Raw genomic sequence first — 15,649 nt, 5'->3', positions numbered from 1 at the left:
TTCACTTGAATTTCAGAAACCTTTTGGGGAAGATAGGTAACAGAAATTATAAAAGAAAATAAGCTCCATGGGATAAGGTGTGAAGTTAGAAGGTAAGAAGCAAAGGGTGGTGTTAAATGGTAAGTTTCCAAAAGAAGATCACTACCACCCTGTGTATAAAATAATTGATCCTAAATAAATCCTTGTCACTCATAAGAGAAATGTTAGTATTCTTATAAAAAGTTGTCTGAATGCATCAGTTCATTACTAAGCAGGCATCAAAAAGGAAAATACGTTATGAACGTCATGGAGAAGGAACTTCAGAGAAAACAGAAAATAATATTTGATGTACTACCATTCGATTTGCCTAGAGTATGAAGATATTTGATGTACTACCATTCGATTTGCCTAGAGAGAGTATGAAGAGAATTATTATTGTGGAATCACTGAGATGTTAAAATATGTTAGAATTCTGCCTCTTTAAAAATAAAGGTAAATATGACAAAGCCAGTGAATAGAAGTAGGGTATAATTTTAGTTCATTTAGTGCCCCTTATGCTAGCAGCAATAAGCTTGTAAGAGAGGAAAGATAGTGTGGAAGAAGAAAGAGTTAACAAAGAGGTATCCAGAAAAGGATTAGGTACCTGCTAGTATTTAGTTTTGTTTGCAGCCATTAAATGGGATGATTGAATGCAACTCGTTGTCACGTAAAAGCCCTGGTTACATTAGGGTAAAGATCAGTTTGCGTTTTGATGTTATCTCTGAAAGCACCTGCAGGTCCTGGATGTAAGATACTGAGACAGGTTATCCTATTTAGTTGATCCAGTTTTATAAAGAACTAGATTATGCTAGATTGCCAAGGATTTAGTCTTTCTGGTGCAGGGATAAACGTGATATGTAACTAAAAGTAAGAATTGTATATACTTGCTTTGTATTTCCTTCAAGTTCTAACTTGGTGTTTTCTTGAGAAGGTACTGTAAATCAGCAAATTCTGCCAAAGGTATGAATTACCAGCGTAGTACAATCTGATAATCTGGAGAAGCTATTGGTGGGAAATAATGACTACACATCAGTGTGTGCAAAAGAGATAGAATTGTCAGTTAGGCTGCCCCTGTTTTAAAGTTAGCTTTGTTACCTCCTCTGCTACAATGCCATGTGCACAAATCAGTGGCACAAAATTATTTCAGCTGTAATAGAAAATTAAAAAACAACCCAGCATACTGAAATTTGGGAAGTGTAATTAGAAATTACTGTACTTAATGGTGGTAACAGCGTTTATGACTAGTAGCTACATTTATTAAGCCTTTTAAAAAAGAAGAGGTTTTGTTAAATGTCTCTTGAGACATTTATTTCATTCTGAATGTGTTGGGTTTTTTTAAGGTCATTGAAGGATTTGCCTGGTTATTTGGGACAATTACCTTGAAGTACCTAACTTCTTTAGCACTTGGAATAGCTGATGATGTAAGTTCTTTGAGTATCTGGTTGGTGTCTTTCAGAAATTTTGTAGTTCTTAATATTTTGATTTTGGCATCTTACCAATATACTTTCCTGAAATTCTAAGATGGTTTTGCAGAAGCGGTCAAGGGATTGCATGTTTGCTTTCTCATTCATTATGTAGTATCACTCTGAGATGTTACTGCTGACGTGTGTGACAAGAAAAATGTTTTTACTACTGAGTTAGCGTGTTTGCTTTTAAATGTGTAATTATAGAGCTTTGTTTATTTTGGGGATCTTCTACCTACATCTTAATTTCTTAGTTCGCTTTCCTCAGAAGGCAGATTTAAAATGCTTGTAACTAGGACCACTCACTTCAGCTTCTTTATTATCAGCTTCTAATCTTAAAAACTTACCTGCAGATGTAGATCACAGGGCTAAAGATAAGAAGCTCATATGTTAAAATATGAGTATGCAAAACTACACTCTTGTTGAAGCCAGCTGCAACATTAACACTCTTTGCTGCTTTTCTGCTTTTTATTTTATACAGTCCAGTCTGTGTTACACTCAGAGATGTCTTTTAGTATGCTGGAAATAGATTACAATAACTGCAACAATTTTGTATACGGTATAAACTTCTTACTCAAAATGTTTCATAAACTTTTAAACTACTTTGTTGTGGAAAATAGGACTGGTTTTGCTTACTACAGCTTTTTTTTTCTTTTTAATATCCTACCAGGCTCATATAGGAAATATATTAAAATCAAAATTTATTGGCTACAAGGATTTTGATACATTAATGTATACCTGTGCTGCAGAGTTTGACTTCATGGAAAAAGAGGTAATTTGATCAAAATAAGTTATTATGGAAGAGGAGACTTTGTTATATCTTAATTCATAACTTTAAACATCTGAGAGCCATTATCTCCAACTGCTATCATAAGTTCAAGTGCTTACTCATGAAGTTTGACATATCAGTGAACTTAAGCTGAATTTTACTGGTTTTATTGCTTTTAAATGAACTGAAAAGGAAACAGTATTTTGATTTTGGATCTAAATGTGCTTGTTGAATGAGACAATTGCTTGCTCAGGTTACAGTTCTGGAAAATTAAGATTTTATGTGACTGTGAGTAGCTGGTTTTGAGTAGATAAAAAATGTTGTGAGAGCTGCAGAGAGTGGTCTTGTGTGGTAGATTTAGACTCCAGAAGAGCATCAAAGCTTCTTAGTGTGAGCATTAGATTTCTTTTAGTTCATCAGTATCTAGAGACGCATTTAGAACATATACAGGTCACTCAACTCATAGGACTGAAATTTGGATGAGATACAGTCTACTGTCTAGTCTCTAGGGGGCTTGCCAAAGAACTATGATAAATTTGCTTGTGGACCCCAGTGTTATGACTAATAGTGTGATTGCTGGGTGGAGTTTCAATTTGAGTTTCTTTTAAGCTTGCTTTGTTCTTGTTGAATGTTTAAATTTTACATTTTACTTGAGAGAGAACACATTGTTTTCTTTAAAACGATCATTGAAATAATTATAGGTGAATGGAAAGCAATTAATGCAGTGTATTTCCATTGTAGACTCCAGTAAGATACACAAAGACACTGCTATTACCAGTTGTTCTGGTGGTTTTTGGGGTAATCATCAAAAGGGTAAGTGATTGTTTTAGTGAATCACCTTTACCTTGAATTTAATTGTTAGGTTCTTTGAAGAGTTCACATTATTTTGAAATGGGTATGGTGGGTTAAACTTGGCTGGCAGCCAGATGCCTGCCAAGCCATGCTGTTGTTCTCTGTCCTTAGCAGGACAAGGGGATGAAGAGTTGAAAAATCTCATGAGTCAAGATAAGGACAGGGAGCTCAGTCACCGATTTACTGTCGTGAGCAAAACAGACCTGAATTGGGGAAGATGAATTTAATTTATTGTCAATAAAAATAGACTGGGATTGTGAGAAACAAAACTAAAGCTGTCTTCCCCTCTTCCCCACCTCCTCCTTTCTGGACCCAGTAGGTCCTTCCTACAGGCTGCAGTTCTTTAAGAACTGTTCCAGTGTGGGTCCCCACCAGTCACAGCTCCTGTACGAAAACATGCTTTTGGGGGAGCTTCTCCATGAGCTACAGTTCTGCCACAGGCCTGCTGCTGTGTGGGCTCTCCATGTGTTGCAGTTTCCTTCAGGACACGTCCGCCTGTTCTGGCGTGGGGTCCTCCATAGGCTGCAAGGTTGGCGTCTGCTCCACTGTTGTCCCTCATGCACATTTAGGTGGAAAACCTAAATCACAGAATCATCATGGTTGGAAAGGACCTCTGAGATCACCAAGTCCAACCATCAACACAAACCCAAACAAACACAAACAGCCACAAAAATTCCACAAAAAAACCCACAAAAAAAGCCCCACCTCAGCCACTAGGGCATGCCCTGAAGTGCCACATCTACACATTTCTTGAACACCTCCAAGCATGATGACTCAGCCACCTCCCTAGGCAGGCTGTTCCAGTGCCTGACTACTCTTTAAGTATAGAAATTCTTCCTAATATCCAATCTCAACCTCCCCTGCCACAACTTCAGGCCATTTCCTCTGGTCCTGTCATTACTTGCTTGGAAGAAGTGGGTAACATCCACCTCCCTACAACCTCCATTCAGGTAGCTGTAGAGGGTTGATGAGGTCTTCTCTCAGCCTCTTCTCCTTCAAACTAAACATCCTCAGTTCCCTCAACTGCTCCTCGTATGACTTGTTCTCTAGATCCTTCGCCAGCTTGGTAGCTCTTCTCCAGACATGATCAAGCACCTCAATGTCTTTCTTATAGTGAGGGGCCCAGAACTGCACACAGTACTCAAGGTGAGGCCTCACCAGTGCTGAGTACAGGGGCACCATCACTTCCCTCCTCCTGTTGGCCACACTATTCCAGATACAGACCAGGATGCTATTGGTCTTGTTGGCCACCTGGGCACACTCCTGTCTCATATTAAGCCAGCTGCCAACTAGCACTCCCAGGTCCTTTTCTGCTGGGCAGCTTTCCAGCCACTCTTCCCCAAGCCTGTAGTGTTGCATGTGGTTGTTGTGACCAAAATGCAGGACCCAGCACTTGGTCTTATTGAACCTCATGCAGTTGACCTCAGCCCATCAATTCAGCCTGTCCATGTCCCTCTGCAGAACCTTCCTACTCCTCAGCAGATCAACACTCCCACCCAGTTTGGTGTCATCTGCCAACTTACTGAGGGTGCACTTAATCCCCTCATCCAGGTCATTGATAAAGATATTGGACAAGACTGGTCCCAAAACTGAACACTGTGAGGGACACCACTGGTGATCAGCCACCAACTAGATTTGACCCCCTTTACCACAACTTTCTTAGTCTGGCCATCCAGCCAATATTTTACCCAGTGAAGAAGTACACTTATCTATGCCATGATTTGCCAGCTTCTCCAGGAGAATGCTGTGGGAGACCTTGTCAGAGGCCTTAGCAGAGTTCAGGCAGACAATGTTCACAGTCTTCCCCCCCATCCAAAAGGTGGGTCACATGGTTATAAGAAGAGATCAGGTTGCTCAAGCAAGACCTGCCTTTCATAAACCCCTGCTGGCTGGCCCTGAGCCCCTGCCTGCCCTGCACTTGTCGTATGAGCCTCTCTGTTATCTTTCCTAGTACCGAGGTCAGACCGACAGGCCTGTAATTTCTTGGATCATCCTTCCAGCCTTTCTTGTAGATGGGCATCACATTAGCCAGCCTCTAGTCATCTGGGATGTTCTCTGTTGACCCGGATCATTGATAAATGATGGAGAGAGGCTTAGTGAGCTCCCTCACTAGCTTTCTCATTACCCTTGGGTGGATCCCAACCAGCCCCATAGACTCATGTGTGTCCAGGTGCAGAAGCAGATCATTAACTGCTTCCTCCTGGATTGTGGGTGGCTTGTTGTTCTCTCCATCCTTATCTTCCAGCTCAGGAGGCTGAACACCCTGCGGGGAGCTGGTGTGACTATGAAAGACAGAAGCAAAGAAGGCATTAAGTATTATCCTTGGTTGCAGTGTTCCCCCCCTGCATCCAGTAAGGGACAGAGATTCTCTCTGGCTCTTTTTTTCATTGCTGATGTACAAGCTGTGGGGGAATCTTGCCTTCCACGCTTGGAGCACTTCATCCCCCTCTTTCACTGACTGCTCATGTCTGCAGTGTTATTTTCTCTTCCATTCTTCACACTGCTGTTTCTTAAAGCTGCTGCGTGTTTTTTTTGCCTCTTCTTAAACATGTTATCGACAGGGGCACCACCAGCAACACTGGTGGTCTCGGCTTTGGCCAGTGGTAGATCCATTTTGAAGGTCGCTGAAACTGCCTCTGTCTGACATGGCAGCAGCCTCTGGTCACTTCTCACACAAGCCAAGTCTGCAGGCCCCCAGCTATTAAAACCTTGCCATATAAACCCAATGCAGTTAGATACAAGTTTTCAAAAATATTTGCTTAAAATTCTGAGTTCTCTTACAGAGGTTTTTGCAGTGGATCAATCATGAGCCAGTGGTAAAACTTTCTTTGATGTTAAGCATCAAAAAAATTCCTGTCACTTAGCTGATGAGTATTACAACTGAAGTTTGTAACTGTTTTTGTAAATTTGATTATGTATAATTTGTGTGAAAACAACGTAACAGTTTACACAGGAACAGATGGGATAACTGCCAACTGCCTGGCTAATTAAGCATCCTCAAGATTTTTAGCTAAAACGTTGCATGTCGTTATCTTAGCATTATTTCAGATCGATATTACCCAGGTGTAATTTAATTTAGCAAATGTTGAAAATGCTTTAGAATTATTTTAAAAGCTTATTCATATTTTTTGTTGGCTCTTGTTTTCATCAGGCAATTAAATATCTTATATGGGTCTTATCTCAGGCAGGCCAATATGAAAGGTAAATATTGTCTTCTTTTTAATGTAAAACTGAATTTTCTGATGGCAGTCTATTTGATTTGCTGTATGCTAAATAAAACAGAATTATACCTTATATTGGTCCTTTTTGAAGGATGAATTATGTTCAGTAACTAATGGATATATTCTCTATTTTTATAGGATCATAACTCTTTTACCCTCAAATTTTCTATTTAATGACTTATGTTTCTGCTCTGTTCGTAAACCAATATTTATGTGCCTGTTCACTTTTCTCGTGTAAGCAGTGAATGCAAATTCTGTCTTCCCCATTCTTTTTTCCTAGCTTATAGAGGTACTTGAGTTTCATCCTTAGGAAGGGGTCCCAACAATATTAAACTTATTTTTAAAATATATATTAAAACATATATGATACTTAGTATATATTTTTTATATAAATTTATTTTAATTACTTATACTTAATTGCTATGCTGTGTATTACTTATACTTATTATAAATATATATTATAACTTAGTTTTAAAATATAAAAATATTTTTAAATGCTTTACTTGTCACAGTCATTTGGCATCACTTGTTGATCATAAATAGAGCAGTCAATTTATCCATCTGAGTGTTGAAATTTTCCTCACGTGTCTTTTTGCGTCCTGGTTCTTTTTGTTTGTTTTGGGGTTTTTTTAAGTTATCACTGATCATGTCAGTGATCTCTGCTTTCCATAGCCTAATAGTCATTATTGAAATTTCAACAGATGTGAGCAGGATTCAGTATCCTGTTTTCACAGATGTTTTTGGACAACAACAGATATACATTATTTTGACTCTTTTCACATTCTTTTTTGAAAGCCTCTGTAGTATCTAAGTAAATGACTGACTCTTTTTAAATACCAGTGCTCTGTGTTTTTTATGTTACTGAAGCTTAATTCTCTAAATAAGCTGTTCTGTGTATGAAATAATTTGTGGAAGTAATTAAAAAAATGCTAAAATTAATTTTCAGATTTTCAAATAGATCTCAGGATTGAGGAGGATAGTTACTGATTTGTAGTATATTTCAAAGCTTGTTTTAGAGAGGAAAGAAATCTGTGTGGGTGCTGATTCATGCTTACTGGATTAGTTTAGTTGTTTAGAACCACTATAGATGACTTCAAAGAGAAAGCACTGTTTCTGTAGTACATAATCAAGTAATGGGATTTTCTGTTTTTTATTCAGAGAGGAACGTTTTAACCATGGTGAGGTAAGATGTTTTTTTTCTGCACTATTTTATTCGTATGGTAGTGTGAATACCCAAAATTGAAATACAGGTTGCAATGGTATGATCCTCATACGTGGTTTATTTGAAGGTTAGTAATTGAGTCTTTTAGTCCCTCCTCTTAAATTGGGTGTGATATGTCACCAGAATAACTGGAATGTTGAACACAAAAATATACTAGGTAATGGTGGAGTGGTGGTGCAAGAGAGGAGTCTTTTGGGCTTTAGCTGTAGCAGAACACAAAGACACAAACCAGGCTGGACCTTCCATTTTCCCCATATAGACTAAGAAGGAGATTGGTTCCTTTTCTGGGGCTTCAATGGCAGATAATGTTAAAATTCAGATTTGAAATAGGACATAATGAGAATAATTCTGCATGTGGTTCTTTTAATAAAAATGTGCAAAAAACATATGAATGGCAGCTTATGTGGTTATTTATTTGAAGTAGGTCAGCAAGGGCAGTGCAAAACTTTCTTAACAGCAGTTTATTTATGGTTTGTGCTATGAGAGAGCTCTCATGCCATTGAAAATACGATAATAAATCAATTAGATAAAAGCTGTGATTGCAGAAATGTGTCTGTAATTTACCACAGCACTTCTGTGTGTTCAATGTCAGGGGTGGTGAGTGTCATCTCATGCTTTTTAATGTTTTCAGAGAATCCTAAAGCAGTCTGCCTATACTGAAGTGAGTCATTTCATACTTGGATACTTAGGTATTAGATTGGAAAGTCTCTTTGCTTCCGTGAAGAGGTTATACAAGAAATTCTAAATATGATACTGCCTGTTTGTTTCAGGATCTTTTGCATAGCTAGCCATTTCTCCAGCTCCTTTTGGGTTTATTGTTAATATGGTTATCCTTCCTGTTGGTCCATACTTGAGCATGCTACACACACTTTAGAAAAAAGATAACAGGAAGTCCTTATCACTATCTGAAATGTGAAGATCTTTAACTTGGACTCTTTTTCAGACAACCTTATTACTTCAGCTATGCTGATAATTAAGATGTATGTTTTAAGACACAAATGAAAAGTATGCAAATACTATGCTTCTCTAGTTTTTTGGTTTTTTGGTGTTTTTTTTCAGCTGGTGTATCATGCATTGCAGCTGGTGGCATACAGTGTCCTAGCAATTCTAATCATGAGACTAAAACTGTTTTTGACACCACATCTATGTGTTATGGCTTCCTTGGTGTGCTCAAAACAGGTAAGGTCTCTTCTTAAACCTGTAGCTGTATCAGTACTTGTAGTATTAACTAGATATTTGTTCTAAAGCAAATTTCTGTGTGTAGTTGCTAAATCTGAATGTATCAGTTAAAACATAAAATAGTTTATATTGCCTGCCAAAAAATATGGTTACAAAAGTTCCATTCTCCCCCACCCCAAATAAAGCAAGTGTCTTGTTTTATGCGACTTGTCTGATTGTATTATTATGAGTTAGTGCTTTTTATTGAGCTTGAGCATAGGGAGACATACACTAGATTTTACTGCATTTACATGTTTCTATGTTATTGAAAGTTTTTATTGACTACTAGTTTTATCCAAACAGTATTTGACTGTTTACAGTTTGTTTTCACAGTTCTTAGGAGCTTATTGTCTTCAATACTTTTTGTCTATTAAATCTTTCTGAAGGTATAGTTTCAAAGTCCTGCATGTTGAAAACATTACAGCCTTAAAAGCCAAAAGTATATACCTGACTCAGATTTAATTTTCCTAGCTTGAAATCACCCATAACATAATCTGTTACTATATTTTCTCCAGATATACAAGGTCTTAAAATTGTCTTTCCATGTTCAGTGTCTGTGTTTTTGAGAAGTGAACTTGATCAAATCTGTATCTAAATAGCTGTTTTAGGAGCTTTGCAGCTGTAGCAAAATAGGGTAAGCAGTCCTTTGTTTGGGTAGCAGACAAGGAAGTAGATTGAAAACTGGCTGAACTTAGCCCAGAGAAAGGTGATCAGTGTTACCAAGTCTTACTGAAGTAACTAGTGGTGTATCCCAGGGGTGGGTACTGGATCCCGTCCTGTTCAGTGTCTTTTTATTTAATTGTCTGGATGATGGGACAGAGTGTACCCTCAGCAAGTTGGTACACCAGAGCAGTGTGCTGCCATGGAGAGAGCCCTCAACAGGATGGAGAAATTGGCTGACAGGAACCCCATGCAGTTCAACAAAGGGACTCACCAAAGTTCTGCACCTGGGAAGGAATAACTGCAGGCACCGGTATGTGCTGGGGGCTGCCCATCTGCAAAGTAGCATTGCAGAAAATGACCTGGTGTTACAGTGGACACCAGTTGAACATGGGCTAGCAGTCTATCCTTTCTGCAAAGAAAGCCAGTGGTATGCTGGGCTGTATTAGTGCTGCGAACAGGTTGAGAGAGGTGATCCTTCCCTTTTACTCAGTAGTGGTGAAATCACAACTAGAGTTCTGGGCTCCCCAGTACAAGAGAGGCATGGATACACTGGAGAGAGTCTAGCAAAGGGCTGTGGGGGTGATTAAGGGACTGGAGCATCTCTGTTAGGAGGAAAGGCTTGAGGGAGCTGGAGCTGTGCAGTCCGGAGACGGGAAGGCTCAGGGGAGAATCTTACCAGTGTGTACAAATACCTGAAGGGGGATGTAAAGAAGTTCTCTTCAGTGGTGGCGTGACAGGACAGGAGGTAATGGGTCTGCACACTGAAACAGAGGAGGTTTCTGCTGTGCATCAGGAAACATCTTGTCACTGTGAATGTGACTGAGCACTGGCAGAAGTTGCCCAGGGAGACTGTGGAGTCTCCATCCTTGGAAATATCAAAAAGCTGTCTTAACACAGTCCTGGGCAGTGGACTGTAGGTGGCCCTGCTTGAGCAGGGAGGCTGGACCACATGACCTCCAGAGGTCCCTTTTTAACCTCAACTGTGCTGTGATTTTGTAGAAAGTGTTACTTAGATCACATGAAGTATCTCCTATTGAAAGAGTGAAAGATTATGATTAACAGTGAGCTGAGATTACTAAGAAGACAAATTGGGAAGATGAGGTAGGAGACTTATGAAAATTTCTATATGGAGAACTCTACCATGAGGATGAGTGGGAGAAAGACTAGTGCTAAAAACTGGTGCGGACATAATACAGAAGCAGGAAAAGAGAAAAATATGTGACTAGGAATGGTGGGGGAAGAAAATTAGCATTTTACTCAGCAGCCTTAGTCATTAGGTTTGCTGTTCTTGAAAACTGAAGAAATAGAAGAGTAAAATTTGAGTTCAGTACTCAAAATCCAGAGTGCCAGAACTGTCTGTACAGTGTTTTTCTTGGCTGCTGTGTGCGTATGTGGTATGATACAAACTAAATGCCGATACATGTTTTTTCCACAATATCTGTGGTTGAAGCCTGTCCTAAAAGTGCATGAGTTGTATGGTCAAGACAGTTTACTATCTACAGAACAATGGACACAGAATTATGCAAAGAAGAGAAAGCTGTCCCTTGTTAAGGCAGCTGAACAAATGATTGTTTCCCAGAAAACAGGATTGCTTCCCTGGATGTTCTTTCAGGGGAGGACAAGCTGCACAGTATCAATCTGCTTAAATGTTCTCATCACTTTCTCGATGCCCATTTTGTTACTTGGCATAGACAGAAGTTCTGAGTGTTTGCCAACGTCAAAGGTATTTGTACAGTGACCATAATAAAATGCTTTAAAAGTGTCAAAAGCTCTTTAAAAGTAACTTTATTCACCTTGTAAGTGAGTATTGGGACTTAATTTTAAATTTAATTTCCTCTACACTTTTGCAGTTCTGTAAAGTTCACAGGTGTTCTTATGATATTTCCCAGCTTTTAGGTAGTTATTGAAGTGTGATGTCCTCTTAGGTGGTCTGCTTGTTTAAATAATAGCAGTTACACTGTGATCACTTTTTTCTAAATAAGCTTTCATGAGGTGTTCCTGAGTAATTTGAAATGAAGTTGCTTTTTACAAGTCACAAAGGCAAAAAGAGAGGAAAGTAGATTTTATTTTATTTTTTAACATGCGGTTTCTAGAGAAAAATTACAAGATAAATGAATGATGTCCAAAGTTAGTTTGCTCTTAATTCTTCTTTTAACTGTATGTTCCTAGAAAAAAAATTTTGGGCTTTTCTACCCTGTTAATACTGAAGTATTTTTTTTTTTAGAATTTTCCAGTGGACAAAGAGTTTAGAACTAAGTTTAGAACTAAAAGTATTACTGTATGATTTTGTGCCACAGAATAAGGCCTCTCAGCATTCTGACATTTGAAGAAAAAAAAATCTGAACTGCCTTTTTCCCCACCCCCCCCAGTATGGAAAGAAATAATCTCTAAAAGATAGGGAAAATACCTTGCAACTGGTAATATCTGAAAGATGAGCTGCTAGGAATGATTTCTGTTACTACATAGCCCCACTTGCTTTTTTCCCCGTATAGTAAGTTAGCCACTACATGGCAAATTAGTAAAAGCTTTTGGCTTGTGATCTTTTTCTTTCTTTGTTTTGAAGCACCTGATTAATGGCACTGCAGTAATTAATCTTGGCTCATTGTGGGTTTTAGTACTGCAGCTAAGGTTGTCAGGCCACTTAATGAGAACTGTTGCTTTTGGTAATCGTGTTTTACATCTTAAAGGATGCCATATGTTATCACTGTGTGAATATTGGAAGAAGTACAGGTTCAGAGTATTTTATCAGTGTTTTATTTTTTTTTTTCTGTTCACATCTGCATTTTGGCCCTTCGGTGGTTCTGGTGCTTCCTACGATTGTAGAGTGAGAGTAAGCTTCTCAGGAGGCTTACAAACACAGATAATAACTATTCTGGGAGTTGCCTCTGTTGGAGCAGATGGCTCCTGTCCAGTGACTTTTCTTGCCCTCTTGCAGCATCATAGAAGCGTAGTTGGCTTGAAAGATAACAGGTCTTGAATGCTAGGGAAGGTAAGGCTTTAGATCACTGCAGTTTGGACAGTTGTTTGGAGCAGAAGGTGATAAATGACCAGCTTCTCCATGTAATAAGGCCTGTGATTATCCTGGCCCTGGCTTGGGCACTGGGAGAAGTACATACCTGTGTTCAAGAGTACCCAACTTCAGGTAAACAATGTAAGTAAAAATAGAATTCCCTTGTGTTGTTAACAGTGAAGGTTCTTTTGCATGTTCAGCGTCTTCCTGAGGTTGGTGCTGATTCATACCTGTAAAAGACAAGCCAGATTTTTTTCCAATCTGACTGATGTGCCCCCTCTTTACGAGGGAGTGGCTGCTAATCTTCCAGTTAATTTGTGACTGCCTTCATTCAGCATGAGAGACACTGGCCCTGTCAGGCTCTTGAGTCGCTATTGATCGGACCACTTCAAAGGCTGCTCTAACTTCAACAAGAAAAGGAATAATAAAACTTTTTTTTTTGTAGTTAGGAAAATATCAAGTGGTTTTTAGTGAGCTGCTTCTGTCCTGCTGGCTGCTGAGCTGACGTAGCATTTTGAGGGTGAAAAGCAGACTGTACGTGCGGTATCGATTCAGAAGAATTGCTGCGATGGAGGGAGATGAGAAGAGGGATGTAGGACTTGTGGCCAAAAAACTTATTAGTACTGGCTACACTTTATATTAAGTTTTAAAAGTTTGCATAAATGATAGGTCAAGGAACAACAACTTGTTTTTACAGATGGAAGAAAAATTTAAGCAAATTTAGCATATGTAATTATCACATGTAATTTAGGTCACAGAATGATAGAATGGTAGGGGTTGGAAGAGATCTCTGGAGATCACTTAGTCCAACCTCCCTGCTAGAGCAGGATCCCCTAGAGCAGATTACACAGGAACATGTCCAGGTGGGTTTTGAATGTCTCCAGGGATGGAGACTCCACAGCCTCCCTGGCCATCTTGTTCCAGTGCTCTGTTACACTCAAAATAAAGAAGTATTTTCTTATATTTAGGTTAAACCTCCTGTGTACCAGTTTGTGACCACTGTCCTTTGTTCTGTTGCTGGACATCGCTGAGAAGTCTGACCCCATACTCCTGGCACCCACCCTTTAGATATTTATAAACATTTATGAGATCCCCCCTCAGCCTCCTTTAAGCTAAGCGAACCCAGCTCTCTTAGCCTTTCTTCATGTGGTAGATGCTTCAGTCCCTTAATGGTTCTGTGCTGGACTCTCTCCAGTAGTTCCTTGTCCTTCTTGAACTGGGGAGCCCAGAACTGCACAAAGCAGAGTGGAGGGGGAGGATAACCTCCCTCAACCTGCTGGCCACGCTCTTTTTAATGCACTCCAGGATGACATTGGCCCTCTTGGCATGCCAAGGCACATAGCTGGCACATCGTCAGCCTGTTGTCACCATGACTTCCAGGTCTTTTTCCCCAGAGCTGTTTTCCAGCATGTCACCACCTAACTTGTACTGGTACCTTAGGTTGTTCTTCCCCAGATCTGAGTACTCTACACTTGACCTTGTCAAGGTCAACACTATGCTTTCTTCTAGCAGACCATGGAAGTTGACCTGCCAGTGGTATGTTAGTATAACTAATTTATTTTGAGGCTACTGAAAGCTGTTAATCAGCTCTCTTTAAAAAAGATATCATTTTACTAGTGAACAATCAGCCCAAGATGGACATTTTTAATGCAAACCAAAAAACAACCAAACAGGCAAAAATACATACTAGAATTATTCTGCACATGGAAAAGGAATTCTGTATGTTGTGTTCTTTCAGCCCATAGCACGAATCTGTCTCCTTTCTGTTACCTTAATGTTGCAGCTTGTGGCACCTGATGGATAAAAAAAATGATAACTGTTTACATCCCTACATTTCATCTTTTGGTTGGGAGGAATTATTCTGTCCTGGGTGGAAATTTTGAAAGCAAAGAGAATGTACAGGTTTTATATTTATGAAACGTGAAGCTTTACTTCTAGTTAACAATAGCTTGAAAAAAAGTAGTTCATACCTTGTCTTACTTAATGTTTAGGTCAGATATGGATGAGATAGTGTTCTTGCTCAAATTAAACTTCAACATTGTAAATTTGGTCCTTTTTTTCTTCTTAACTACCCATTTCCCGTATTTATGAGTATTTGCTTAGAGTCATCAGCAAACTCTCTTTAGGAAAAAAAAAAAGATAGGGACATTTTTTTCAGTTATAGAAAGGGAAGAGTAGAATATAAATCAACATCAGTCTCAAACCCCCAAAGTCTGCTTTTCTGATGTTTTTGGAAGTTTGCAGTACTATCTATAATCCATATACTACAGTGAGAAACTCTTAATGTAAATAGATAAAATACTGTAAAAGTGCAGTTAGTGTTATTACTTGCAGAATTTCACATTTGAACTACAACTTTAAAAGCAACATTAATATAATTTATTTTCTTTTTTCCAAAATTACAAATATAATGCCCTGTATTCTGTAAACATGAATGCTTCTAATGAGATCTTGCTGGAGTTATGTGGAGAAGCAATAGCAGTGATGTTTCATATTTTAATACTTGTTAGGTTCCTTATAGAGAAATAAGAATTTATTGTACTGCATATAAAGTTACAGAATTGTTGTGTAGAAATTAATTGATTCTTGCATTTCAGTTGTTTGGATGGCTCTTCTGTAAAATCCAGCCCAAAACATTGGTCTTTGCCATTTTAGCATTGATGGCAATAGAGGGATCAGCAAACCTTCAAGCTCAGTGGAACATCATGGGAGAATTTAGCAATTTGCCACAGGAGGAACTTTTAGAGTGGATAAAAGTCAGTACTAGACAAGGTAAATTATTTAATAACGTATGATGCTCCTCATTTAATGGGAGATGTAACAAAAGAACTTGGTAGGAATGACTGCAGAGGTATTGCTACTATCTTTGGTTTTGCCTTGGTCTATCCTAAAGCTGTGGTTTAGTCACATGTATTCATCTGTGTAGAAGCTCACTCAAGTGAAAAAAGTACTGAAAGCTTGATTTGTCCAACTCCAGGTTGCCAGTCTAGAAGTTGTTGCCACTGATGTAGTATTTCTACAACAAGAATGTTGTCATAAAGTCCAATTTTTTTATTTACATAACATGGGACCTGTATGTGAATCAGTTGTTGCCACTGATGTAGTATTTCTACAACAAAAATGTTGTTGTCATAAAGTCCAATTTTTTAATTTACATAACATGGGACCTGTATGTGGATCAATGATCATAATTTTGCTAGAAGAGAATTCCAA

The 15,649-nt window shown here is 38.7% G+C and overlaps 1 protein-coding gene across 1 annotated transcript in view; it reads left to right on the top strand.

Moving 5' to 3' along the window:
* Window positions 1-15,208, top strand: part of DPY19L1 (dpy-19-like 1 (C. elegans)) — a gene marked incomplete at its 3' end in the record, with an annotated part of 43,883 nt that extends 28,675 nt beyond the window's left edge. Inside the window, exons 13-19 of the mRNA XM_010004363.1 lie at window positions 1,359-1,439; window positions 2,152-2,253; window positions 2,992-3,063; window positions 6,254-6,303; window positions 7,482-7,506; window positions 8,605-8,724; window positions 15,034-15,208. Of these exons, the coding sequence (XP_010002665.1) occupies window positions 1,359-1,439; window positions 2,152-2,253; window positions 2,992-3,063; window positions 6,254-6,303; window positions 7,482-7,506; window positions 8,605-8,724; window positions 15,034-15,208 (625 nt within the window). The remainder of the gene's footprint in view (window positions 1-1,358; window positions 1,440-2,151; window positions 2,254-2,991; window positions 3,064-6,253; window positions 6,304-7,481; window positions 7,507-8,604; window positions 8,725-15,033) is intronic.
* Window positions 15,209-15,649: the final 441 nt, after the last annotated feature.

This window comes from Chaetura pelagica, unplaced genomic scaffold, assembly GCF_000747805.2.
Source record: "Chaetura pelagica isolate M959 unplaced genomic scaffold, ChaPel_1.0 scaffold319, whole genome shotgun sequence".
NCBI lineage: Eukaryota > Metazoa > Chordata > Aves > Apodiformes > Apodidae > Chaetura > Chaetura pelagica.
This window is presented reverse-complemented; position numbering and strand designations above follow the sequence as displayed.